At 40.9% G+C, this 25,979-nt stretch overlaps 1 protein-coding gene across 1 annotated transcript; it reads right to left on the bottom strand.

Annotated features, from left to right (window-relative positions):
* Window positions 1-1,976: 1,976 nt before the first annotated feature.
* SP4 (Sp4 transcription factor) lies at window positions 1,977-23,348 on the bottom strand. The gene is made up of 6 exons (XM_079947908.1): window positions 22,806-23,348; window positions 22,105-22,199; window positions 20,274-21,807; window positions 7,932-8,163; window positions 7,263-7,462; window positions 1,977-5,794 (listed from the first exon to the last, which is right to left on the bottom strand). The coding sequence occupies exons 1-6, from the start codon at window positions 22,810-22,812 to the stop codon at window positions 5,547-5,549; spliced, it is 2,316 nt and encodes a 771-aa protein (XP_079804034.1). The 5' UTR covers window positions 22,813-23,348; the 3' UTR covers window positions 1,977-5,546.
* Between the last annotated feature and the right edge of the window lie 2,631 nt (window positions 23,349-25,979).

Here is a 25,979-nt window from a genome sequence, read left to right as displayed (position 1 = left end):
ACTTGTCTCCCAGAATGGGAAGAGGCATGAAAAGGGCAGAGGAGAGGTGGTAGCATGCAGACACAGTCTTCGATTGCTTGGGGGAAAAACCTGGAGAGGAATGAACTTAGGCAGTTGTGGGGAGGCAGGGATCTTCAGTCTCAGCAACTGCTTCATGGAGGGCAAGACCTATTGGAGATGGGTTGCTGCGCTCATTAGGCCTGACACTCCTTTGCAGATTGTGTGTTTGCTAATTGTTAACTCTAACTCGCACAGTGTGATTTACTGCTGGCTCCTGACACACTAGCAAGTTAGTCGTACCTTCATCTCCCTCTAGGAAGGCTTGCCCATATTTGTCCACTAAGCAGATTGTCAGTGATAAACGGCTTCTGAAACTGAGTGAAGCTTCAAAAGCAGCTTGTGATGTGGAATAGGAGTGAAGTGGATTGTCTGCTGTTTAAAGACAGTCATTTAATTGAGTTATTAGAAGCAGCCTTCATAGATTTTTGAATCCCAGTATTTATTGTTGCTGGTTTTCTTTGAAAAAGAAAACGGGGGCTGTCTTAACAGCCTGGATCCTACATATGTTGCTGTTTTGATTCACTGGGTCAAAAGTGACCCAAAGTGACTTACATTAAAACACATTAGAACAAATGCAACCAATAAAAGCCTGAAAATGGTTCTATAAAATAAGAGACGGGTGTTAACAGATTTTACAATACCAAAAGAGGCCACAGGTTCCTGAAACCCTTTGAATTAAAAGCCAAAAGCCTGCATAAACAGGACAGTATTTGCCTGGCACCTAAAAATAAAGGTGGCAGTGGGAATGTCTTCCTAGGGAGAGAATTCCACAGAAGCACCACTGAAAAGGCCTATTCTCATACAGCCACCCTCTTTGTTGCCTGTGGATGGGTCACATGAAGAAGAGCCTCAGCCGCATATGGCTTTATAGGTCCAAACCGGCACTTTGAATTAAGCCTGGAAACTAATTGGTAGCCAGTGCAGTTGTGCCACATTCTGCACCAGCTACAGTTTCTGAATTGTCTTAAAGGGCCGCACTTCAGTAGTCCAACCTAGAGGTTATCAGGGCAAAGACAAGTTAGTTGCCTCTGTCCAGAAAGGGACACAGTTGGAACCACAGTCAAAGCTGCTGGAAGGCACTTGGTGCTACTGTGGCCACTTGAGCCTCAAGCCAACAGTAATGGATCTAGAAGTACCCTAAAACTATGACATACCTGCTCCTTCAGAGGGAGTGTAATTCCATCCAGAGCACGTCACATCACATCCACTCCCTAACAGTACTGAGGTTCTAAGTGAAGTGTGAGCAAACTTTGCTCTCCCGATGTTGCTAAACTACAACTCTCATCACCCCTGGTTATTGGCCAAGTAGGCTGGGGCTAATGGGAGTTGTAGTTCAGAAATATATGGGGGGCACACCTGCTCTCACACTTTGATGGTGCTTGATTAGGAATGTGTCTCCCTGCTGCTGAACTACATATTACAGTGGTGCCTCGCAAGACGAAAAGAATCCGTTCCGCGAGTCTCTTCGTCTAGCGGTTTTTTCGTCTTGCGAAGAAAGCCCATTGACGGCTTAGCGGCTTAACGCTATTAGCGGTTTAGCGGCTTTTAGCGGCTTAGCGGATAAGCGGCTTAGAAAAAGGGGGGGGAAGGGAAAAAACCCCGCAGGAACTTGCAAGACATTTTTGTCTTGCGACGCAAGCCCATAGGAAATTCGTTTTGCGAAGCACCTCCAAAACGGAAAACTCTTTCCACTGTACTTTTATAGCACAATCCTATGCATGTTTATTAGGATATGTGTCCCCCTTTGTTCAATGCTGCTTACACACTATCTTATTACAATCTTGATGTTTTAAAGGTTGTTTATGTATACACCACCTTGAATACTGAGTCTATGAGTGGAAATAGGACTCAAATATTTTAAATTAGTACACACAATACAAATATTATAAATAAATACAAGTTTTTTTAAATAAACATACATTCAAACTCAAGAGAATTTTAATAGGTTACTTGCAAAGTATTATTGCAGGCAACAACGTCTACACAATTTTAGTTTCAAATCCACAAAAACACACAAAATGTATACAAATTAGCATAGTAAAAATTAATGCCTTAGAGGCTTTGCTGGCAGAATTAATTTGCAGATTCTAGAATGGGTGTTTCTTGTCTTCCCCACCCCCTTTCCCCCTCTTTTTCTTACAAAAAAATTTACAAGTGAAATATTACTACAAAACTTTTTATAAGGTTTTCTGCAAAACATTTACAATTTTACCACCAACTATTTTTTTTCTGTTTCAAAATCTTTATGTAGATTTAACACCCTATGCTGCACATCAATTTTTGCGGGATGACAATTTAGTGACATGCATAAAAAAATCACAAGGCATTAGAAATGGGAGACTTAAATACAAATATTGTTGCAATAAAACAGTTATAAAATTGAAAAATAGGACCCAAACATCATGCTTACCTAAGTTTAACAAATAAACCTTTTCTTCTAAATAACACACTTTTATTACTTCTCTCATGAAACAGTGTGATAAATAATGACTTAACACCAATTTCTAATGTAATCAGGAAACACATACACAACCCTATCCCAAGAAAGCATTTTGAAAATAAAAGAAAAAACCTATCCCAACACTGGAGTTCTACCATGATAGTTACACTTTGCACTGATAAGTACAATAAAACAAAACCTTGTAATGGTGGCAAAGGGAATGAACAGTGAAGTGGCATTAAATAAGCTACTACTGCACATCTGTGCCCTATTACATACAAGTTACATCCCACTGAGTCAAATAAAGGACATTGAAATTTACGATCCTTCTAAGACTGAAAAGTGGACTCAGAATGGTATGCAGAACAGATTATTAAAACCTTTCCAATTCCAGGAATAGTAAGTGCACCTGCTAACACAGATTAATCTATATTAAGATTCTGTGATGCCAACCAGATTTTGATACACTTGTAATAGGGATTTGCTGCAGATTAAAAAATAATTTCCATTTCCTATCTGCATACATAAAATATGCAAAAAAGAATATTTACCAGCTGTGCAGAGCACTCATACCTTCTGTTTACAAAATAAAATACTAAGTTAAACATGATTCTTTAAGAACATTTTACTTGCTTTACTTCTATAGCACTGATTGTGAAGCCTAACGATAAAATATGTGTTTGATGCTGCAGCTGATCTGCTAAAATAATAATAATTAGCATTGCTTAATGGTCATCTGTATTAAATGTATCATCAAATTGAGTCTGAGGTTTAAAAGCCAGATAAAATCAGCTGAAAATATTTTAAATAAAATATACAAAATAATATATAAAAACCCAACTAAAATGGAAATACTTGTTAAATGCCTACAAAAGGTTTAAGAAACTTTCACTTATAACCACAGTGTAGAAATGTGTAAAATTGTTTTCTTTACTATGTATGTAAGTGGAAAGTATAAAAGACTTTCAGCTTCTATTTCACTACACTGGGCATCCCTAAGTGTACACAGTACAAAACGGTAGATCTTTGTCTTTAAAAATGCATGCAATGCCACAAAACTGATAGTTTATATAAGGTTAAAAACATAAATCATAATTTTTAAAGGATACACATTAATTTCTTGCACTGTACTTGCAAGTTCCATCATCAAAATATTTTGGTGTAAAAACATAAAAACCAGAAAGTCATGTGATCTTTACCAAACGGTGGATTTGCAAAATATAATATATATGTCTATGGGAAATGTTTTAAATTCCAAAATACGTTTGGCCATATTTCTGTTGTATACTCAAATTTGCACAGATGCCCCAATCTAGAAAAGCAGAGCTACACACAAAAACAGTAATTTGCATGTGTAGCCGATATGGATGCAGCTGTTTATCTGGAAGTGCATCCCTATCCCTGCATTGTGAGCCTCATCTGGAATATGCATCTTTGTCCAGGGCGACGAGTTGTTAACTAGTAGTCAGTGACTACAGCTGAATCCGTGACAAAAAACAAACGGGTGCTTTTTGAACTGTAATGGCTTAAAATGCATACTGAGGAAGTAATAGCTTACCTCTACCAATATACAGCAGTCATATTTTTAAAATATGTTTTCTTTCTGAAGAATTAAACTTATTGATCCAACAAAAATATTTAAATAATTTTATTTGCTAGCCTATCTACATGGGGGGGGGGATGTAAGATTTTGATGGGCTAAAAAAAAAATGAAAGAAAAAGAAACAACAACAAAACCAAAGCAAAACAACACTTGCAACTACCTCTATGCTTCCAAAGGGACTTATGGCTTGAGCCTCTCAAATAGCAACCCCCAATGCCATATAGCAAGCTGCTTTTGATACCAAGGAGATTTTCAAAAGGAATTTCTGATAAGGCACAAGGGCCTGCAGTTCAAATAACCTTACTGAGTGTGCCTTTGGACAAGCCAAAAGTAGCTTTTTGGATCCTGGACAGTAGTTTTTGAAATGAAAGAAACAGAACAGGTTAATTTAGATTCATATTTTTGGTTGAAAGTATTCATCCATTTCTTTGGCTGTTATGTCAAAGTCTAAAAAACTCAGTATGATAACCACAGTATTTGCTACTGACGAAAGGTTGACATTGGTGCATGAGGTCTACTACAATATCCTATATCCCACCATTTCCAAGTATTCTAATAAAATTTAAATATTTAAATCACACTTTTTATAAATGAAGTTAACCAAGGCTTAGCAATGGATCACCCATGTCTTGAAATGGGATGTGTTAAAAGTATAGGACTTATCACATAGGTTCCTATATTTAACTTTTACATAGAAATTAATTAAAACTTATGTCAATATATTTCTAAGATTTAATATTTGCTACAGTATACACTGGCTCTATAGATCTCTTTATCTCTCCTAGAGAATAATTTGTGTTTACTGATTGTCATTATACACACTACTATAATGTAGTGGCCAAAATTATCTGAGGTGCACCTCAGAACCATGTAACACGCTGCCATCTGAATTATTTTTTAAAAATGACCAAAGATGGCCAGGTTTACTATATGTTTCACAAACCAAAAAGAAACAAAAAGTTTTCATCTTTACTAGATTATTATGCGTTTTTGTTGTGCCGTTTGAACAAAGAAAGTTCCTGTGAAAATTCCAGAGACATTCATGTGAAAACAACCCTAACCAACAGACATCCTGTTGTATATTTGTACTGTTTGTTGTTACAACAAACATTTACATATAATGTGAAAAGAGAAGGAAAATCCAATTAAAATCATTTTCGTGATATAGCTACATAAATTAGTACAGTGTGGAAGCAACCTTTTCTTCATCTGCTGTATCCATAATTTATCTATGACAATTGGCCCTGTATTTATTTTTGATTTTTTTTTAATCTTGTTATACAAAGTACACTTCCTGTGCTAGTCCTCCAACTTGGAATACTTACAGAAATCAAGACTGACTACATGATTTCCTGTTCTGTAATACACTTTTACCAGCCCACTTTCGTATCTTGAAAGGTATGTAAACTTAAGTGCAACTCTAGGCATTTGAATAATGTTCCCTCAGAATTCTTCCATGTTTGTTGAAACAGTAGGGGTTGCTGGGTTTGAATCTTGAGAAATGGCTGCAACTGTGACAATCCTTGGAGATCCGAGCACCTCAGTAACTGAAGGGTCCAATTCACCTGAGGTAACAATAGCGAGGGCTGTTCCCCCACCTTTCTTGTTCTGGTGTGTTTTGACATGCTTGGAGAGATGGTCACTTCGCATAAATCTTTTAGAACACTCTGGGCACTCAAATCTCTTCTCACCTATTGGGGATAAAAACAAAACGAGTTGTTCAGTAATTAATTTTTCTATTATGGGACAATTATCTGGCTACAATCAGCAGGATAGCTACAGTAATTTCAACTTGTTATGTTGTCTTAATTTTGTCTTTCTAAAAGTATTATTTTGAAGACCAGAAGCATGAATTTATGGGGCCACACAGCGAAACAACTGGTGTACATGCATGTGTACCCATACATGAATTTAATGTGCTAGTACTATCTGCAGCAATTGCTACTTTTATGAGTTTCCTGGAAGATTTAGGATGTTTTTCTTTCATCATGTGGAAATCAATTAAAAACCTTTACACGTGACTTTTCTCACACTAAAAATGTGTACTGATATATGCAAGCATTGTGAACAGATTCAAGTAACCCTTTTTTACATGATGATTCCATTGGTCTACAAAGATATGAATGTGAAAATAAGCACTTAAGAAAACTTCAAGAGACCACCAGAGTGCCTAACATGGTAAATGTTGTCCATATCAATTACAGAGGACCCTCGGGTTACCTTACCTTTGGGTAAAGTAACTTTTGCGTTACGAACGCAGCAAACCCAGAAGTGGGTTTGCCGCTTGCACAGAAGTGCTCTGCAGCGCCGCGTGCGTGCGCAGAAAAATTCCTCCAGTTACAGAATTTTTGGGATACGGCTGGGCCTCCAGACCCCTTTCATAACGGGAGGTACCACTGTACTGTCAATTGAGCTTCCTGGGTCCAGGGTATGGTCGACACATCCTTGCAGGAGACAGTGGTCCCAGCTGTCTCAGGGAGTAGTAAACGGCAGATATTATCTCACCCATTATCTAACCAACTGATCACTGTGCTCTGTAGGAGAAAGTCTCCTGTAGGTGTAATCTCACTGGACACAAGCTGGTGGGAGAGAACTGTTAACAGCCTCCAGGCAACAGTGTCACTGTCGCTTACCAGGGAGGATGAGACAGCAGTGAGGCTGGAGCCATGTGAATTCATCTGCAGAATCAATCTGCCTCTCCCAGCAGTATGACCATGCTGCCTCAATCTTGCTGATGCCTTGCCCCTCCTGTTCGTCCTAATAAGTGGCATTGAGGTTCAAAAAATGGCAGCCAAAATGATCAAGGGGATGAAGTGTTTCAGAGTCTGGGACTTTGGCAGCCTTTGAGACTTTTTAGTTTAGAGGACTGGTGTGTAAGAAGTGACTAGGTAGAAGTTTATAAAATTCCATGTGGCACAGAAAAGTGGATAGAGAAAAGCTTTTCTACCTCTGAATGTTAGAAGATTCAGGACAGATAAATTTTGGAAGATGAAGGAAAGATAAAAGAAAGCATTCTTAACTATGCAAGGTTCCGATTAGGAGAAACACTTTTAAGTTCTATAGTCATTTTAAAATGAGAACGCATATACCTATAGCACAATGAGTATATTATAAAATATAAAATACACTTTAAAACATTTGTACAAACTATTCACTGACCTGTATGGGTTCGCCTATGTCTCTGCAGTTCATCACTCCTTGTAAATCTTTTCCCACAGAAGATCCAATTGCATACAAATGGCCTTTCTCCAGTATGCCAGCGAAGGTGTGCCCGGAGATGAGATGTTTTCCCATAAACCTTTCCGCAACCTTCAATATGGCAGATATGTTGCTTCTTTTTTCCTGGTTCGTTACTGCTTCTACCAAGCACAAAACACTAATGGTTAACCAAAGTACAATTTTGTAAAACACATTAAGAAAAACAATTTGATCTAACTACTCCTGAAAAACCCCATCAGATTGCAACAGCCCAGTCACAAACACCTGCTTTCGGGGGAAGATGACTTGAGACGGTCATGGCAGGTCAATTGCAAACATTATTGAATGAAACAAATTATCCTGGCCCGTTTCAACAGGAACAGTCGAGTAGACTGGCTAAGATGTATAAAGCAGAATCAGATTTGTGTTGGAAATGGAGGGAACTTTTTTCATATGTTGTGGGCATGTAAAAAGGTTAAAGATCATTGGGAAATGATTTTTTAATGAGATGGAAAAAATGTTTAAAACAACAGCCTACTCAGTGTTCAAAGCAGGAACAGAAATGCAAGAGCAAAAGGATCACCGTTGGCCCTGAGATGCTTGGCACTTTACAGCTATTATGGGAATTACCTTCCTTCTCCTTCTCTGCAGTTAGGGCATGAACAAGCAACTCTTCTTAACCTTTTGCCAGGTTGCACGTCTTGATCAGAAGCTTGCTGGGCTTCATGCAACTGCACCTGAATTATCTGATCGGGACTAACAGCACCAATGGCTGCATTTGTGATGCCTCCTACTGCTACAGTGACAGGAGTTGGTGTAGCTTGCTGTACTTTTACGCCTCCATCCTGTCCTTGTTGTTGACCTGCAAAATAAGAATACACGTGACTTCTTTAATTAATCACAGTAAAATCACAACATGGTTTCAATATCATATTCATTCCAATGTAAGATGGAGAAAAGTCACTTAAATTTATTTATATGCATAATACTTTAGGGCTGGAAGAACTGTCTCTCCCAAAAGGTAATAAACCCAGCACCTTTTTAATATAAAAGGAAACAGTTGGGCTTGCAAATTATGTCATACTAATTGCAAACGCTAAGGGAGAACTCATGATTACAAAATTGCTGAATTCCTTGTCCAGGGTGGCACTTTGCCAGAATGGCTGTAGCTAGTTACCAATTTGGGCAGTGAATCCATTGTTGGAAGTCACTACTGTAAAAGTTGGTACTAGTACAGTACAGCAGTGTTAGAAACAGAGATATGAAAGCTAGGAGCGAAATGGCACCTTAAACCTAGGTTATGGGCACAACAATGGAATATCTAGGCATGCTTTTTTATAACAAGAATACAAAGCTGAAAATGAATGAACTGCAGCTAAAATATTATGTTCATTTTTCACGTGGTCTTCTAGTCCTTCCCCTGCCCACCCCCACCCCCAATATTATTAAGAGGGTCTCTTCTCCAATCTTCAGACAGTAGCTGGAAGTGGGGAGGCAGAAAAAAGTCCTCCTTTCCTTCCACTCTGCAGTTTTAATCTGAAATCTTTAAGCGCAGTACTGCGCCCAGAGCTCAGAAACTGCTCACGCTAATTAAATTCCCTGTCGCAAAATGTGCCTAGAACAATGGTAGTTTCGAATACTGTAGTACAGTATAAAAATAAATGAAATTGTGGGCATAAAACCTGTTGAATTTGCCTATACCTGCTGCTCTTCAACTGGTCTCTGTAAATTTAATAATGTTAAGTCACCTTAAAAGTTGTAGATAATACAAGATACACAGTTTTAATAACATAGTAATTTAATAATAATATGGGATTCCTCATTTCCAAGGCCAGCCATCAGAACTTTCTGGAAGATTCAAGATCTCTTGGAGTGCACCAAATTTTCTCCCTTCCAGAAAAGCTTTTTTGGGCTGACATTTTCATCAAGGCACCACCAGTTCATACCACATAAGCAAACAATGTGCCCCACTTTACAATTGCTTACATTGAATTGCATTTGCCATTTTTATGCCTGTTCCCCTCCTTTACATAGTTCATTTGGGAGTGTTTCACAATCCCTTTTGTTCTTACCATCCTGAACAATTTGGTGTCATTAGCAAACTTGGCTAGCTCACTGCTCATCCCTCCAGGACATTTATGAACAGAAATACAATCTGCAGTATGGAAACGAGTGGGATCAGCTTCAAATTTCAATGTTGAATACAAGGCTCATGTGCTGCAGCAGTTTTAGAGTTTAGTGAATACTTCCAATAAAGGAAGTCATTTGATTGGCTTGTGAACATCTAAAAGTTCATTTCTGGGCACAATTAAAAGTGCTGGTTATGACTACCAAAGCCTCGCATGGCTTGAGGATAGGATCATATGAAGGACTATCTTCTCCAACACTGATTGGTTGAATTTATATCCCACTCTTTCTCCCAAAGGAACTCAGGGCTCCTAAACAAATCGGCTCCCGAACGATCAAAACCCAGAAGTTAGTGTTCCGGTTTTCTAACTATTTTCGGAAGCCGAACATCCAGTGCAGCTTACAATTTACTGCAGGATGCTCCTGAAGCCAATTGGAGGCCACATACTGGTTTTTGAATGCACTCCTGTAACGCATTCTGTTCAAAAACCAAGGTACGACTACTGCTAAAGTCACTGCTCTCCAAAATAACTCATTTTCCTTTGATCTTCCTAATGGAACTGTGTTTTAATTTCACAAGCAAGACGCAAGTAAAACCCATTACAGTGGTACCTCGGGTTAAGTATTTAATTCATTCCGGAGGTCCGTACGTAACCGGAAACTGTTCTTAACCTGAAGCACCACTTTAGCTAATGGGGCCTCCTGCTGCTGCTGCTGCGCCGCCGGAGCACAATTTCTGTTCTCATCCTGAAGCAAAGTTCTTAACCTGAAGCACTATTTCTGGGTTAGCGGAGTCTGTAACCTGAAGCGTATGTAACCTGAGGTACCACTGTACTAAAATGTATTCATAAATGATCTGGATAAACAGGTGGGAAATAGTACAGCCAACTATGCAGGTATCATCATTATTGTTATTTATTGAATTCATATACAGTGGTACCTCTAGTTACGAACTTAATTCGTTCTGGAGGTCTGTTCTTAACCTGAAACTGTTCTTAACTAGAGGCGTGCTTTCGCTAATGGGGCGTCTTGCTGCCGCTACGCTGCCAGCACACGATTTCCATTCTCATCCTGGGGCAAAGTTCTCAACTCGAGGTAACTCTTCAAGGTTAGCCGAGTTTGTAACCTGAACCATTTGTAACCTGAGGTGTTTGTAACTCAAGGTACCACTGTACCACCCTATACCTGGAGGTCTCAGGTAAAACTAAAGCATTCAAGATGATTAAATCCAGAGCAGGCTGCAACAGAACTCCAGAAGAATCTCTCCAAACTTGGTGACTGACACGGGAAAATCAACATTAATGGATATTTTGAAGAAAAGGGTCACTAAGGTTGGTTGTAGTCAATACAGAATATGCCTGCACAACATGCTTCACTGAATATGGCCCATGAGCCACGTATTGTGAATTAACAGGTGCTTGTCAGCTCCCCCTAATTTTTCAGACTCAAGACTGGCAACATATGGGGAGGGGGGACTTTTATCAGCACAACTGGTGGGCTGGTTCAGTTTAGTCAATCACACGTAGGTTTGGTAGAGAATTATGTTGAAAAGACAGCAAAACAGAATAGACCTAAAGTGAGGGCACTGTTCCAAAAGCCTGTATTACCTCTTGCTGTGAAAGGAAAGGTACAATTATTTTTATTCTGAAAAAAGGCTCATTTTTTGTTTGAAGAAAGGAAGACTCATCATTCTAGTTTCTTTTTTTATATTTCTAGTGAGCAAGACTGACTGAGAAGTATTTTTCTTAGAAGACAAGGCAGGGGAGTCCTCAAATAATTTATGAAACAGTCCTTGGTTTAAAATGGATCATCTAGAGATTACTTCACTCTCAGGTGAGTATTTATGATCCTTTAAGACCATGACATGCTCAAAGAAATATGTCCTGGGCACAAAGCTTACTATGGGATTACATGAAAGATATATGGTTTGATGGTGAAGATCAATTTAGAAAGCTGGAGCAAATTTTGCAACTGCAAGCCAGGCTGGAACCAGAAGGCTTCAATTTGGGCTGAACAGACAAGAGAGAATCCTTTCACCCTCATTTTAAAAAGTTGTGAAAAACCTGTTTTCTCAATCTGCCTGATCCCTGATCACTTGAAATTAATTACTATTTTAGTGGAATTTATGTTGAAGGAAAGATGTTTAAGAGAACAAGATTACTCTTGTACCTGGGTCAATCCTTTCCTCAAAACAAACCATATAGATGGATGCTAACTTCTACTGTGAATAAGTCACACAGGGCTGACAGACCTAACTAAGAAGCTTTGAAAGCTGAACACACTCAGTATCAGATTGAATACACAGCATTGTCTATTCAGAAATCATGGTCAACTGATGTTGGACATGGTAGAAGGCTTTTCTATTGGACTGGATTTAGATGGCTAGAGCTATGTCACTAAGCATGTGCTTTGAAGCATATATTTTTAATTCAAACAACTGATTTATTTCTAAACTGATGTTGCCTACCCTGAGTTCTTATAAAAACACAAGTTTAAATACAGTAGTACTAAATCTTCTATTCACTTTACTTTGAAAATTTATTACCCAATATATAAGATACTTCCCTAACTCAGTTGTCTATCTATTTTGGTCTCTTTTTTTAAAAAAAACAAACACAACACCATAGTATATCTGGCCCTTCCTTTTGAAATTGAAACCCACACCACTTTCAAGATGATCAGCAATCAAATAGCACATTACAACACGCCAGCAGAATGACATATATACATATACATTTACCATACAAATAACATTATTTACAAAAAGGTGAACAGAAAAGCAGAAAACCCAATTTTTACACACCCACCCACCCACCATTTACCCAGGCTTATTTCAGGCCTTTATATCTCTGAACCTAACTGACACATTTTTCACCCTGTGAATAACACCTGCAAAAACTCCAGAGCAAATGCAGAGGTCCATGTTTTTCTCTAAGTGGCAATATGGTTCTAAACAACTTGAATGACCAATAAAATGTATTGAATTAGTCTGCAGACCATATCAAAATCGAAAAGAAAACACATTTAAACTCCACATGAAAGGTTAAATCTCTAAAAGCTTATATGAAATATGTATTTGCTTTTACTAAAAAGTTAACATTAAAAAATAAATTTAAAAATAGGGGAGATATAAGTCAGAATGATACATTTAATTATTAAAATCACCACCACAATTGCCTAAAATAGCTTCAAAATGCTTTTCCGAGACTGAAGGCCTTTACTGCAAAAAAGGAAAAAAGTACCACCTTCCAAGTCATATATTGATTAGTTCTTTGAAATAGAAAATTTAGGTTTCTATCACTCTCCAGTATTTCATTTTCTTTAGAAAGGGCTTCAACTAGTTCGTTCTTTCTTTAATAGGATTTATATACTGTACAGCTTAATCATCTAACCCTCTGAACAGTTTACATAAAATAGACATTAAAATTTGCAATAAAATCAGATGTTAAAAAGTTAACCTTATAATTTTCAATAAATAAATAAAAGGAGTTTTAAAAATTACATTATAAAATAAAATTACATATTAAGAAGCACGTCAAATTTACCTAACTTGATAGCATAGGCTTGCTTAAACAAAACAGTTTTTAGCAGGCGCCTGACTAATGTCCATGACAATAGGTGCTACCACGCTGAAGGACTGATGCCTTGGAAATATGGAAAGAACATTATGTGGCACTTGCAAATCAAAGGAATTGAGTGGGCATATATAATGTAAGATGATCCTTCAGCCCTGTCAGATGAGCAGGGTACAAATAAAATAAAATAAAAGTCATAGTAAATATTCTTATTATTGTTATTATCATTATTAAGGTACACTAGCACCAAGCTTACATTACATTAAGCTAACATGAAAGAATATGGGTGATGGGTGCTGCCCACAGATGCACACTCTGCCACCAAATCTCTGATTGGTTCCATCTGTTCAGAACAGGATTGACTAAAAACTTTCCAGTGTTCCATTTTCATGGGAAATGACAGGTAATGTTCATATTGATGCTGACATTTTGCACATGAAATACAATACTTGGAGAATAAAGAGAAGCCAGGTCAATTTTTGCTCTTGCATTCGATACTCTTGAGGATGTTTCTGTTTTCATTTCCAAGTGAATTCAGTGCCTGCACTGATAATTCATACTGAAACCAGAAACCACCTAGAGCTAGTGCCATCTGTTCCACAAGGCAGATCTTGAGATTCCCCTAAGATAGGCATGAACTGTAGGAGCAACTGATTCTGTGAAGACATTCATTCTGTACAGAAGAAAGTGGCACTGACTGGCCCAACTACCAGCCTACTTTGAAATCTCATCTGCACAGGTGCCTAGACACATTCACCCTTATGGGTGTGGCCTCTATTTATAAAATTACTCTACTCCCTGCCCACTCCTGGTAACCTTGCTTGCCTAGCTGAAAACACGCTGCAACAAAGCCCAGCTTGCTAGGACGGAGACAAGGAAGATTTGGGCAGCTGTGGCTCTTTCCAAAGACTGGGCCCCTCAGTATTCAGTGTGGCAGGCCACCCCTTTCCAGACAACCCTGAAAAGATGATACTAAAGGTGATGGCAGCACCTCCTTTTTGAGTTTGTTGATCTGGTGCTTTTTCAAAGCTAGGGTCTTATGTAACAGTGGGGTGTTTATTACCTGTTTCTGAGGACAGTAGCAGAGAGAGAAGGAAGTTGTGATGCTTCACAGTGAGCACCTGCTGTTGGGGGATCTTGCCCGCCCCCCATAGGAGACAGGAGGGGAACAAGTATTATATGGCAAGTCTTTTTTTCCCCTCCAGGCTCTGGTTATTATAACACTGAGCGGATAAGTAGTTTGTCTACTGACTAGTTAACTACAGTGGGAGAGAGAAGTGGTTTCTGGCCCAGGGTGAAAGCCTGTTGGTGTAACTTGACCGCAGCCCCACACCCTAAGTAAGACAGGAGGGTTATACACACTTGGTGTGAGATAAGAGGTGCCTTGATTGCTGATTTTTCTGTTTCTTTGCCACAGGGTTAACTGGCATTCCTAACGCATATACAGTGTGATGTATGGTGTATTTTGCTTTTGCTTTTTTATATTGTTTTGATGGTAGATTTATTATACTTTTAGTGTTTATTTTGTATATGTTGTTCATCACTTTGCAGCCTTTGGGTCAAAAAGTGGTATATATTAACTGTAATTATCTCCAGGTAAAGATGTGATCAGAACCCTATGTAAGTTGCCTTCTGTACAGACAACCTGGAACACATGAGGAAATGTGTGAAAGTGGGGCCAGGCCACAGTTCCAACCTTCTAATGCATGTCACTCATACATTTTTTGGTTAGCATTGAGTGTTAGTGCAGCCCTTTACTCTGTCAGTATTAAGGGACTGTAATGCATTACAAGACTTGGTGAAAAGTGTATCCCCTAAAGTCAAAATGTATACCAGATATAGCACCAAGGTAAGCACCTTTCTCTAAGTAAAGTGTAATTAAACTGGTAATTGAACTGTTCAGCTCATCTGGCATTTCAGTGTTCTAACACTGCACCAGTACTGTTGAGACAATTTATTATCCTACTGCTGAGACTCAAGAGAGCATGTCTCATCTGTAAAAGCTGCTCCCATGCTACAGTTGAAGATTTATAACCTGACAATACCAAGTCTACCCATCCCTTGACTCAGCCTGGTTGGATACAAACTATTTGGAATTCTTTTACAGAGGCTCAAAGCTCTGAAATGAAAAGCCTTTTTGATGAAACATTGGGAAAAGAATAAAATCTAATTGGCCAAGGAGTACTTGGAGCCGTAACGTTTTTCCAACTGCAAGCTAAAATGTCTGATTTAAAGAATTTGAGCTGTGACCCGAAGTATAAATACAATATTGAAAACCAGCAGCAGCAAGTCCAGTTCTAGAGTACAACCCAACTGTGCACATATCTTCAGTGAAAGTAACAGGGCTTTTTCAATGAGCTAGGTAACTGCTTGGATAATAAATAGTAGCAAGGGATTGCCTTTAAACCCTGTGTTATTAAACACAGTAGACAGTCTGTTTTAGAAGTGGCTCAGTGATATGAGCTTTATTTATGAGCTCAATGTTTCCCAAAGATTGTAAGTTTAACCTGTAGTAGCTGAACTTTAGTGCTAGCTGTATCTTCGACTCAGGAGGGCAAACTTCTGCTATTTCTGCTATGGTCTGCCACAGCTACTATTTTTGGAAGGGAAAAAAAGAAGGGGAGAAATTTGAAGTCAAGCATTTGTGCCGTACAAAGCTAATGAAATTTTAGTGAGGATAATGGCATGGCAAATAAACTATGGCTTACTGACACCACATAAAAAAGCAGTCTTGCACAGAATAATTTCCAACTTTGTTTTTCACTGTAACACCACACTGAGCTAAGCCAAGGTTTGACAGCATGTCATCTGAACTGGAACTCATGGTTAAGCTAACCATGAGCTGTAACCAAGGTGTGGTGACAACTCGTGGTGAGGAGAGAGCAAAACCACTCATTCCAGTATGGATGACATACTAAGCTAAACCTTGGTTTACTGCAGCAGTAAAAAAAGACCAGGGAGGAGCTGTGGCAACATGCTCCTCTCCAGGAGCCCATACAGTCTTGGTAAACCATAGTTTGACTTACAATATAATGCGAACCAGCTCAGGGTCAGTGGAGCTCACATGAAATAATTAGGTTCTATAGTCTGGGGCTCTAAATTGAGACAGATAAGATTTTTAATGGCTTATTTTTTAAAAGTTATATTTTTAGTGCTTTTCACTATTCCAAGGCCCCTTGTTTTCCATGTTTCTTACAGAAGAATAGCTATATGGTAACTCTTCTTCTCAGTACCTAGGCAGCAAGATAATCATCCAACTCAGACAACAGTATAGGTTATAGAAGGAAAGCAACCAGACAAAAAGAAAGTATCTATACAAACATTAACACATAACAGTGAAACAGTCCTGTCTTAATCTATATAGAAAGAACAAGCTACTTAACAAACTTAAAGTTTAAATTAGATCAACAATAGTAGTAGAGCTACTATGTACTCTGTTTATGAATAATCATAAGTAAGCTGATGCCCAGTTATATCAATCAGTGAAAATGAACTTTTCAGGGCTGAGATACTAAGCACAAAGTAGAAAACCTTGTTAAACATACACATATAGACCTAGTGATATTTGTAATAAAAGGTGGTGATTAAAACTTTGATATTTGCCTGCATCAGTGATTGCTTAAATTTTCTGAAGTTCCACACTTAAAGCACAGGAAATGTATATGGGGAAAGGGGAATTAAAATTGGGTAAACAGATAATAGCTAAACAAAGGTCATTTTCTGAAACAGAACGCCTGCGCTAAACATGGGAATTAACTACATCTTTCAGCTAATTCTCTTTTAGTTTCAAATAATTTCCAGTTGAAGATTCGCACTTCATAAGGAGATGATTCTGGATCACTTTCACCAACTAATTTAGGTGGCTTGACTCACCATTGAATTAACCATAATTATTCCTCCTATTAGAATATGTAATATCACATTGCAATTTGAACAGAGGACTTAAACACAAAATAAAGAAAAGTTTAAGTGAGTAGAAAGTGGGAAAGCCCATGAGGGGTCACCTTGTCTTGAGTGTCATCTACACATACAAATAATGAGGTAGCAGAATTACAAGGAGTAAAAGGTGACTGTCGCTTCGGATTCTGTTGGATGATACCAGGTTTTTATTCAGCCTTTTTGCTGTTGTGCTAGTTTTCTATTTGTATAGAGGTTTGGGGTGTTTTTTTTTTTGGTAAAGCTAGCATGGTAATTTTAACGAAAGTTATCCACTTGCACAATCCTTCCTAACACCTCATTCTGTCAATGTGTAGCCAGGACTTGAAACTATCTAGTGCTTGTCCTGTAGGAATGAATTTGAAAGATGGGACTATGTATTATGGCCACCAGCCATGTGTGTTGGCTGGCGGCCATAATATATAAGGAATTCATAAAGTTGCTCACTCCTCACCATTAATTAATATAATGTACACTACTGAAGAGCGATAAATGGAGTCCTTAAGAGATTAGTATCTACTGCCACCTTGCTACTTCCTATGTTATCTAGGCAACATGGAAATGCTGTAACACAATAATGGTCATTATGTCCAAAAAAGAGGCCGCTTACTAGAGGTCTTCTATGTTCAAGAGACACTTTCAAACCGACTCTAAAAACAGGATGCTGGACTAAATGGGCCGCTGAACTCATCCTGCAGGCTCTTCTTACCATATGTTTATTCTACAGATGGCCGTCTCTTACTAAACCAATAACACTGGTCCCACTATGGTTTAAAAATGAAGTATGTGAGAGACCAAGGTTGCTACTTCTGACTAAATCTACATGGTTTTAGCAAGGGAGTAAAGGGGGGGGGGAGAAGTAGTGGAAAGTTATTGCTGACACTAAAGGAACTGGCAGCCATCACCAATATGTGTACTGAAAGAGGCCTGGTACGCTGAAGCTACACACCAGGAGTCCCAACATGGCACACCAGGATGCAATTTACAGCTTATGTCTACAAATGAACTTATATGGAACCAAGTTTGTAATGTTTTATTGAAGTTCTGTGGGGAGGAAACAGCTGTTTATACAGTCTCTGTACAACTTGTCTACAATTCTCACTTCATACACCAAGACAGTTACTTTTCACTTACTGTTATGGTGCACAGTTATGCCAAAGCAAAAGCCCTGGAAACAGCAGAGCCAGGTTTGTGATTGTAAATAAAATATTAAGTATTATATAATGCACACCATACATATTCAGCAAGGCGTCAAATCCATACAACCAATAAATTAAGGTGAGAGAAAGAGATCAGTTTTCAAAGATTCTCCAGCTTGTGGGGCAAACTAGACATGACAGAAGCAGGATATGGGTTGTTGCCACATTCCTATAAAACAGGGATGAGGTTATTCAATGATGCTGTTGAAAAGCATAGGAAAGGAAAGGGGATCCTTTAAAAGAAATGTATCCCCAAAACTTTTCCTCCCAATTACATTCCTGCCCATCAGAAGACAAACATCTCGGGAGGAGGTTCAGTGAGAAATAAAAGTAAACAATTCAGTGTACACTACCACTTATTCGTCTTCCCTTTATAAAATTCAGGACATGACAACTACATCCTGTCAGAACGCAACATATACTTAAGTCTCCAGGACATATATCAGAATTGAGCCCAACCTCCAGATGAAAACTCAAGTTATATGGAAAATGCTAGAACATAGATTGGGATGACTGATACACAATGGTAAGCCATGGCATGAGCTTTGGGCTTACGCACTACCTCCTTCCCTTGCCTCTCCCTCATGGCACTTAGAAACTTCCAAATTGTAACCTGACTAATTATGCCAACATGACCAGCTATATTTGCCAATAAACCACAAATGGTTTTTTTGTTTTTGTTTTTGCTGCATGCAAGGGAAGGGAAAGGCAAGGATGGAACAAGCTTTATCTCTGAATATCCTTAAAGTGAAACAAGTTTTGCGGTTTATTTCAGGTATCACACACTTGAGGAGAAATGCTACTTTTAAGCAATTCTTTAAGCATTCCTTTATTCAAGGGGGGTGGGGATAACTGGTTTCGAGAAATACCTTTTGTGATTTACATGGCATGTAAATGCCAACCCTCCATACATGTTATACCTACTTGTTTTCCAAGTTGGAAATGGGGCCAAACCATTATTCAATACGTTAAGTGTTCCATTTCTACAAACAATACCTTACTTTACAGTGGTGCCTCAGGTTAAGTACTTAATTCATTCTGGAGGTCCGTTCTTAATCTGAAACTGTTCTTAACCTGAAGCACCACTTTAGTTAATGGGGCCTCCTGCTGCCGCTGCGCCGCCGGAACCCGATTTCTGTTCTTATCCTGAAGCACTATTTCTGGGTTAGCAGCATGTGTAACCTGAAGCGTATGTAACCTGAAGCGTATGTAACCCGAGGTACCACTGTAATTCATTTCATTCACTAGTAGAATTATTATTTGCCATAGCAATTTTCTTGCACTAGGAACAATTAACTAATTCTACGAAGTTTCAGACACTACAATCCTACATACAAGTTGTATCATATGCAATTCCAACTGATTTTGACAGGGCATTAACTTGCACACGTGTTTCTACATCTTACAACATAATTTATATTTCTGTTTTGCTGGTTTAAAAAAAGATCTGCAACTTTTCCTCGGAGAATCAAATAAGCAGTCAGTTTGCATAGTGAATTCCAGGCTCCTGAACAGAATCAGAACAACATTAGATGAACATACACATTGTACATATTAATTCAGGTAATAATACATTCAATTATTCTTTAGTTGCAGGATATAGCCACATTCCAACATAGGCATTGTAATCAAGACTTTTAAGTAGTGATTTATGACTTAAACCATGTACACATTTATTCACCCATTCACAAGAGACAGCTAAAATAATGAGAATAATCAGAGCTGCCAACCACAACTGTTGGTGAAAGACAAAAGTTGAGCCGAAGCCAATGTAACTTTTAGTACTGCAATCTGTAAGCTGTTTCTTACACTGTATAGCTGAAACTCAAGTTGCCACTTGTGTTATCCACACACATACTAGGACTTCTTACGCTGGGACACTGGGGCTTCCCCATTTCCAACCCAGGCTCTTGCATCACCCAAAAACACATTCTTGATGGTCCAGGGACCCTCTGTTCCAGCAGTCAATTTAGTGCAAGCAAAAAGGAATCAGTATTTTATAGGCATTGTTAATGTTGAGCATATATAATCTACTATTTTGCTATTGAGACTTAAAAGCAGAAATGCCCATATCATAGTTAAATATTATCATTACACCAATACCATCACTAAAGGATATTCTTAACAGCACTTACCAGCAACACTTGTAATGGTGACTGGAACTCCTTGCACTTGAACACCTGCAGCACCCAAGTTGGCTACACTTACTGTTTGAAGATTAGGCACTGAAGCAATCTGGGCAGCATTTAGCGTTATTGGTGTACCAGCAACAGCTACTGGTGCAATTTGAGCTATAGTACCACCACTTGAAGATACAGGGGTAATGGTTAGTTGCTGGGGCAATCCAGCATTTTGTACTTGTAGATTTGAAAGGCTTTGAAGATTTTGGACCTGTACTGTGTGCCAGCTGATCTGTCCTGATGGGGTTAAAGTTGGTGCTCTTATGAGAACTTGAGTTGGACTCACTGCTTGTAACTGAACATTTTGCAAAGGCTGCTGCTGAATTGTCTGAATAGTTTGTCCCGACTGGAGCTGAAAAGACTGTGGAGAAATAGCCTGAATGATCTGCTGCTGTGGCTGCTGGATCTGTATCTGCTGCAGAATAGGCTGACCTACTATTTGCACCTGCTGCAGTGAGTTTGTTTGATCCTGCACATTTTGCAATCCATTAGACTGACTAGAGTTCTGAGTCTCTGTTTCTGATGTGGCTGTTTGAGGTTCTTCAGTACTAGACTCAGAACTTGTTGCTGTGTTTGCATACCGGCCTGTTTCTGCTGTACTTACTAAAGTTTCACTGCTTGTAAGCGAAGTGGAGGCAGTAGTTGTGCAAGTGGAAGAAGGAGAATCTGGCATAGTACTAACAGCAGTGGTTGTGACAGGTGTGGACAGTAGCTGATTTCCATTGGAAACTCCACTATCACTGGACTGTGTAACCTGTCCAGTACTACCACTCGCAGCAACATTTATTACAGGTAATGCTAGAGTCACTCCCCCAATGTTTATAGGCAATGAAGTTACAACTTGTGCCTGAGTGCCGGCAATAGGCAGCTGCAATGGAATAGAAACACCAGGCCTAATCTGGACTGGCACTGTTTGATTTGCCAAGTTCTGAGCAATAATATTCCCAGAAGCTGTCCTATTTGTAGCTGTAAGAATAGCTTGATTATTTCCTGCAGGGATGAGCTGGATTTGACCCTGTAAATCTTGCAGAGTTGTAGTAGTAGCAGGATTGATCTGAATTTGTTGACCTTCTGTCGTTTGAATCTGTGGAATCACTTGGTACTGAACAGTACCTCCTGGATTCTGTACTTGTATAACTTGAAACTGTCCTGGAGTTGCCGCAGAAGAATTGCTTGTCTTCGTCTTTGAAGGGGATGCATTTCCGTTGTTACTACTGGAGGGACTTGCTGCACTAGAAGCAACAGAAGGTGCCTGTTGGATGTTGTTCTCTTTTGAAGTAGGAGGAGGAGCAGCAGCCGCAACAAGCTGCCAAGCATTTCCAGCAAGCTGAGTCGTTACTAATTCTAACTGTTGTGGCTGATTTTGAAGTTGCACCAAACCTTGGCTTGGATCTATAATAAGCTGCTGTCCAGTTGCTTGATTCTCACCAGGAGTCCCTATTTTGCTGCAAGTTGCTGCCAGCAGAGCCAGAGGAGAAGGCTGAGAATCCTAACAGAGACATAGTGTATTAGGAGATAAATAGTACTTGCAAACTAAAAAGCATTATCCTGAGTATTAAAGAATGCTAGAAAACATGACAACTGAACAAATGGTGACGAATAGCTTATCCAGCCAAAGATTTCATACCCCCCCCCCAATATCTGGAGTAAATCCAAGAAAACTTGCCCCTTCCCCAAACATGTCTAGGCCATAAAGACTTGTACGCATCCTATAAGCCACAAGGCAGTATCCCTTGAAATGAACTGAAAGTAATTAAGCCTTGCTTCGCTTCCCTCTATGTTTTACCTGAGAGGCTCCAGTTTTGCTTTTCTTATTGTTGTTGTTTTCAGCCTCAGGAGATTTCTCTCCCTCCGAGGGCATAGCTTCCTCCTTCTTTTGGTCTACCAAAAGACAAAACAAACACACAACCTATTAGACATAGCTGTTCACTTTGAATCTGCAACCAAGAGCAAATCTGTCAGGACATTCTCGCCAGCCCTCCATTCTTAACTCAGTCCATATTATTATTATTGCAGAAAAGGGAGTCCTAAAAAATAAAAATAAAATAAAACGTGGTTTGGGAAACCCGGCCCACGGGGGGCTGGCGTGCGAACACCCAGAAAAAAAGGGGAGGCTTGATTGGTTTCTTGCTCTCGGAGACTGTAAGGCGGGCCGGGTGGGGAGGTGGGGGTGGTGGCGGAAAACCACCCACAGCCCTCCTCCTCCTCCTGCCCCTAAAGCATCTACAGCTACTGAGTGGCCCAGGATGCTTTAGGGGCAGGAGGAGGGAGGCGCAAGGGAGGGGAAAATGGGAGGAAACAGAAACGAAGGAGGGATGGATGTGCACGGGGAGGGAGGGCCGGGAAGGAAAGGGGGGATGGAAGAAGGAGGGGCAGAGGGAGGGATAGACCGGGGGAGACAGAGGGACCCAGAGGGGACGGGGAAGCGGGAAGGCGCGCGGGGGCGGCGGCGGCGGGGGAGGGAAGGGGCGGAGGGGGGCTACGTACCGCTCATCCCGCATTAACGCCCGCTGAGGCGCGGCTCGAGGAGGAGGAGGGGAGGGACGGAGGGCGGGGTGCTGGGGGTGTAGCGGCGGCGAGAAGGCCGGTCGCTGCCGGAGCTGGGAGGAGCAGGCCGGCCTATTTTTCCACGAATGGCCGCCGCTGGGCTGTGGCGTAGGTGCCCGTCTCTCCTCCCGCCGTCGCCGCCTGGCCTCAGCGCCAGCGCCTGATTGACAACTGGGAGCTGGAAGAGGGAGGGGGCGAGAGGAGAGAGAGGGCGCCGGGGGTGGAGGAGGAGGAGGAGGAGGGGCGGGGCCCGGCGAGGCCTAGGCTGACACCCACTGAGGAAGGAACCCAAAGCAGGCTTAAGCCTCTGAGAGAGCAGGGCGGCCGGCCTGGCGGAAAGGGAGGCGGGGAAAGGGGAGGAGCCAGGGCGGCGCGAGAGCCGCACGAGCCAGGCCCTCGCCTTGAAACAGGCCGGCCGGCCTATACAGAAGAGCTCGCGGCGGCGCGAGGAGGGGGCGGGTGGGCGTGGCTAGAGGGCGTATTGGGCGAGGGGGAGAAGCGGGGCTATTAACCGCTGTTGTGAGGTGGCGGGGGGATTTCTTGGTGGGGGGGTGGGATTTGCGCGCGCGAAAGGGGAAAGGGAGGCGGGATCAAGGGCGGGGCGAAGCCGAAAGGCTTCTGTTCTCCATCCGCCCCTCTGCTAGCCGCTGCCGGCGCTCCCGGCCGCCGAAGCCGTTGATTGACAAGTCCAGGAGAGCCAGGCGACGAATGAAAAGGGGAGGCTAGAGCCAGCTCGCGCGCCTGTAACTGACAGCGCGGGAAGGATGCGCTGCCGCAGACGCGCCCGCCCGCTGCCGGCGCCCATCCTTCGGAAGGAAGGCCTCGCTCCTTAAACTGGCAGCCTTATTAGTCCTTCTTTTAGCTAACCTCGACCGTTTATTTATTTATTTATTGCCTTTGCTGGGGCGCGGGGAGACAGCCCCCCCGCGCAGGATACGAATTCAGAGGAGTTTTTGGCGGGGGATAGGCGGGGCTTGAACCCTGGCTTGTGATTGGTTGTAGTGCTGCGCGCTGCATATGGGGAAGTGTAGTGCTCGAGAGAGCCCGCGCGTGCGCAATGCTAGACAGGTGCTTTGCTGTAAATTGAATCTAGATTGGATTGAGGCTCCTTAATCTCTTGCTGTGAGCTGTCATTTCTCTGCTACACGTTGCGAGCGTGGGAGTTAACCTTGCTGTTGTTTTCTGAACTTTAGAAGGAAAGAAGAGTGCAGAATGAAGGTCATTTTGGCAGTTTTTTCTTTAGAAGCAGTCGGAAGCATCTGCAGCAGAAGTGGGATACCTGTGGCCCTCCAGAAGTTGTAATACAGCTCCCGTCATCCTTTCTGGCTGAGGCTAATAAAAAGTTGGAGTCTTAACACCATCTGGAGAGCTGCAAGTTCCTCATCCCTGCTCTACAGGTTGAATTTCTGAACAACCAAAATCTAGAATATTCTTTCAGTTTGTTTATGGCAGGTGTGGCAAGGTCCAGACCCAGAAGACAGAAATATAAAGAAATTCAAATAAGAATTCCAACGAGGGTGTAGCAGGCACTCTGGTTTACATTTCTTCAGGTTCATATACAGACTCTGGAACTGTTTTAGTTCAGGAGATGCCATGGTTCAGAAGGAAAGTACCCATTATGTGGTAGTTCCATGACTGGATCTCCTGGTGCTTTTTCAAGCATGCAGCTGTTTGTAGGAGGGGTTTTGCCACACACACAAACACAGCATAGTAGCAGGGAGAAGGAATTGAATAACAAATTTCAGGTCCCCTATCTGCAGGTTTATGAGAATGATAGTCTGTAATTTCCTTGCATCTTGGGGGTCTTCTTAGGCAGTAGCCTATGTAACAACCTTCACTATCTTTGGGCTTCCAGGAGATTCAAGCCTCTGAGGTGAGATCTGGAGAACTTGTGGCTGCAAGCTCACTGTCCTGCTTTCACTGCCACATTTACCGCTTTGAGGGCTGTTGGAAAATGCCAACCCAGCACTATCCACTGATCTCATCTAGATGATCTGGTTAGCACCGTTTTATGCCCACCATCTTCCTGAGCTCTGCAGTGTGCTTAATTAGTCATAGAATCATAGAACTGTAGAGTTGAAAGGGACACGAGAAGTCGCGCAGTCCAACCCGCTGCAGTGCAGGAATCACAGCCAAGGCATCTGTTACTATTAGATATTAGTCACTTGTTTCACAGATGTCTCCAAGCAACTTAAAGACATATTTAAAAACATAACCATAAGTACATTATAAAATTAACACATTCATTTAAAAAGGCATACAAAACATAAAGATATACAAAACGCCACCCTCCCCCCATAACAACCCCATGAAGCTTTGGCAGCATACTAACAGCACAAACCATCCTAAACCTGGTGCTGAAAAGTTAGCGAAGGCACCAGGCACACCTCACTGGGGAAAGATAGGGAGCAACAACTAAAAATACTCTCTCCCTTATATTCTTCCGAGGTTTCCTCAGAGATGAGATTGGGAGAATGCCATCAGATGAGGATCTCAGGATATGGTTAGATTTATATTGGAAGAGGTGTTTTAGAAGATCCTGAGCCATAAAGAGCTGTAAAGGTCAAAATCATAATTTTGAATTGGGCCCAGAATCATACAACCATATGATTCTAGCTGTAACAGAATTGGTGTTATGATATTGGTCTTCGCCTCAAACCTCTTAATAACTGGGCAGCTGCATTATGCACTAATTGAAGCTTCTGGACCATTTTCCCATATAAAGCTCATTGCGATAGGGCTATCTTGAGGTTGCCAGAGCATAGTTTGCTGCAACCAAATTATTCCTATCCAGATATGGTCATATTTGGGCCACCAGCATAAGCTGTTGGAAGGCACTGGGCTTCAAGTAAGAGCAATGGATCCAGACAAACCCATAAACTATGAGCCTGTTCCTTCTGAGACAGGCCTCACACTGAGACAGGAACCACCCACTAACAGTATCTCAGTTTTGTTCAGATTAAGCTTAAATTTTTCACCCTTTACCCAGTCCATTATTGCAACCAGGCACCGATTCAGTACATCTACTGCTTCACCTACAGAAAAGAAGAAATAACAGCTGTGTGTTATCAGCGCAGGTGGCACTGTGGTCTAAACCACTGAGCCTCTTGGGCT

This window comes from Podarcis cretensis, assembly GCF_951804945.1.
Source record: "Podarcis cretensis genome assembly, chromosome: 12".
Lineage (NCBI taxonomy): Eukaryota > Metazoa > Chordata > Lepidosauria > Squamata > Lacertidae > Podarcis > Podarcis cretensis.
The sequence above is the reverse complement of the archived record's forward strand: the minus strand, read 5'-3'. Positions and strand labels throughout refer to the sequence as shown.

Excerpts from the sequence above, each read along its gene's own strand:
- SP4 (XM_079947908.1), bottom strand. Across the intron at positions 8,164-20,273 it reads CACCATTACAAGTGTTGCTG|GTCAACAACAAGGACAGGAT; the intron begins GTAAGTGCTGTT and ends CTTATTTTGCAG. Across the intron at positions 5,795-7,262 it reads ACATAGGCGAACCCATACAG|GTGAGAAGAGATTTGAGTGC; the intron begins GTCAGTGAATAG and ends TATCCCCAATAG.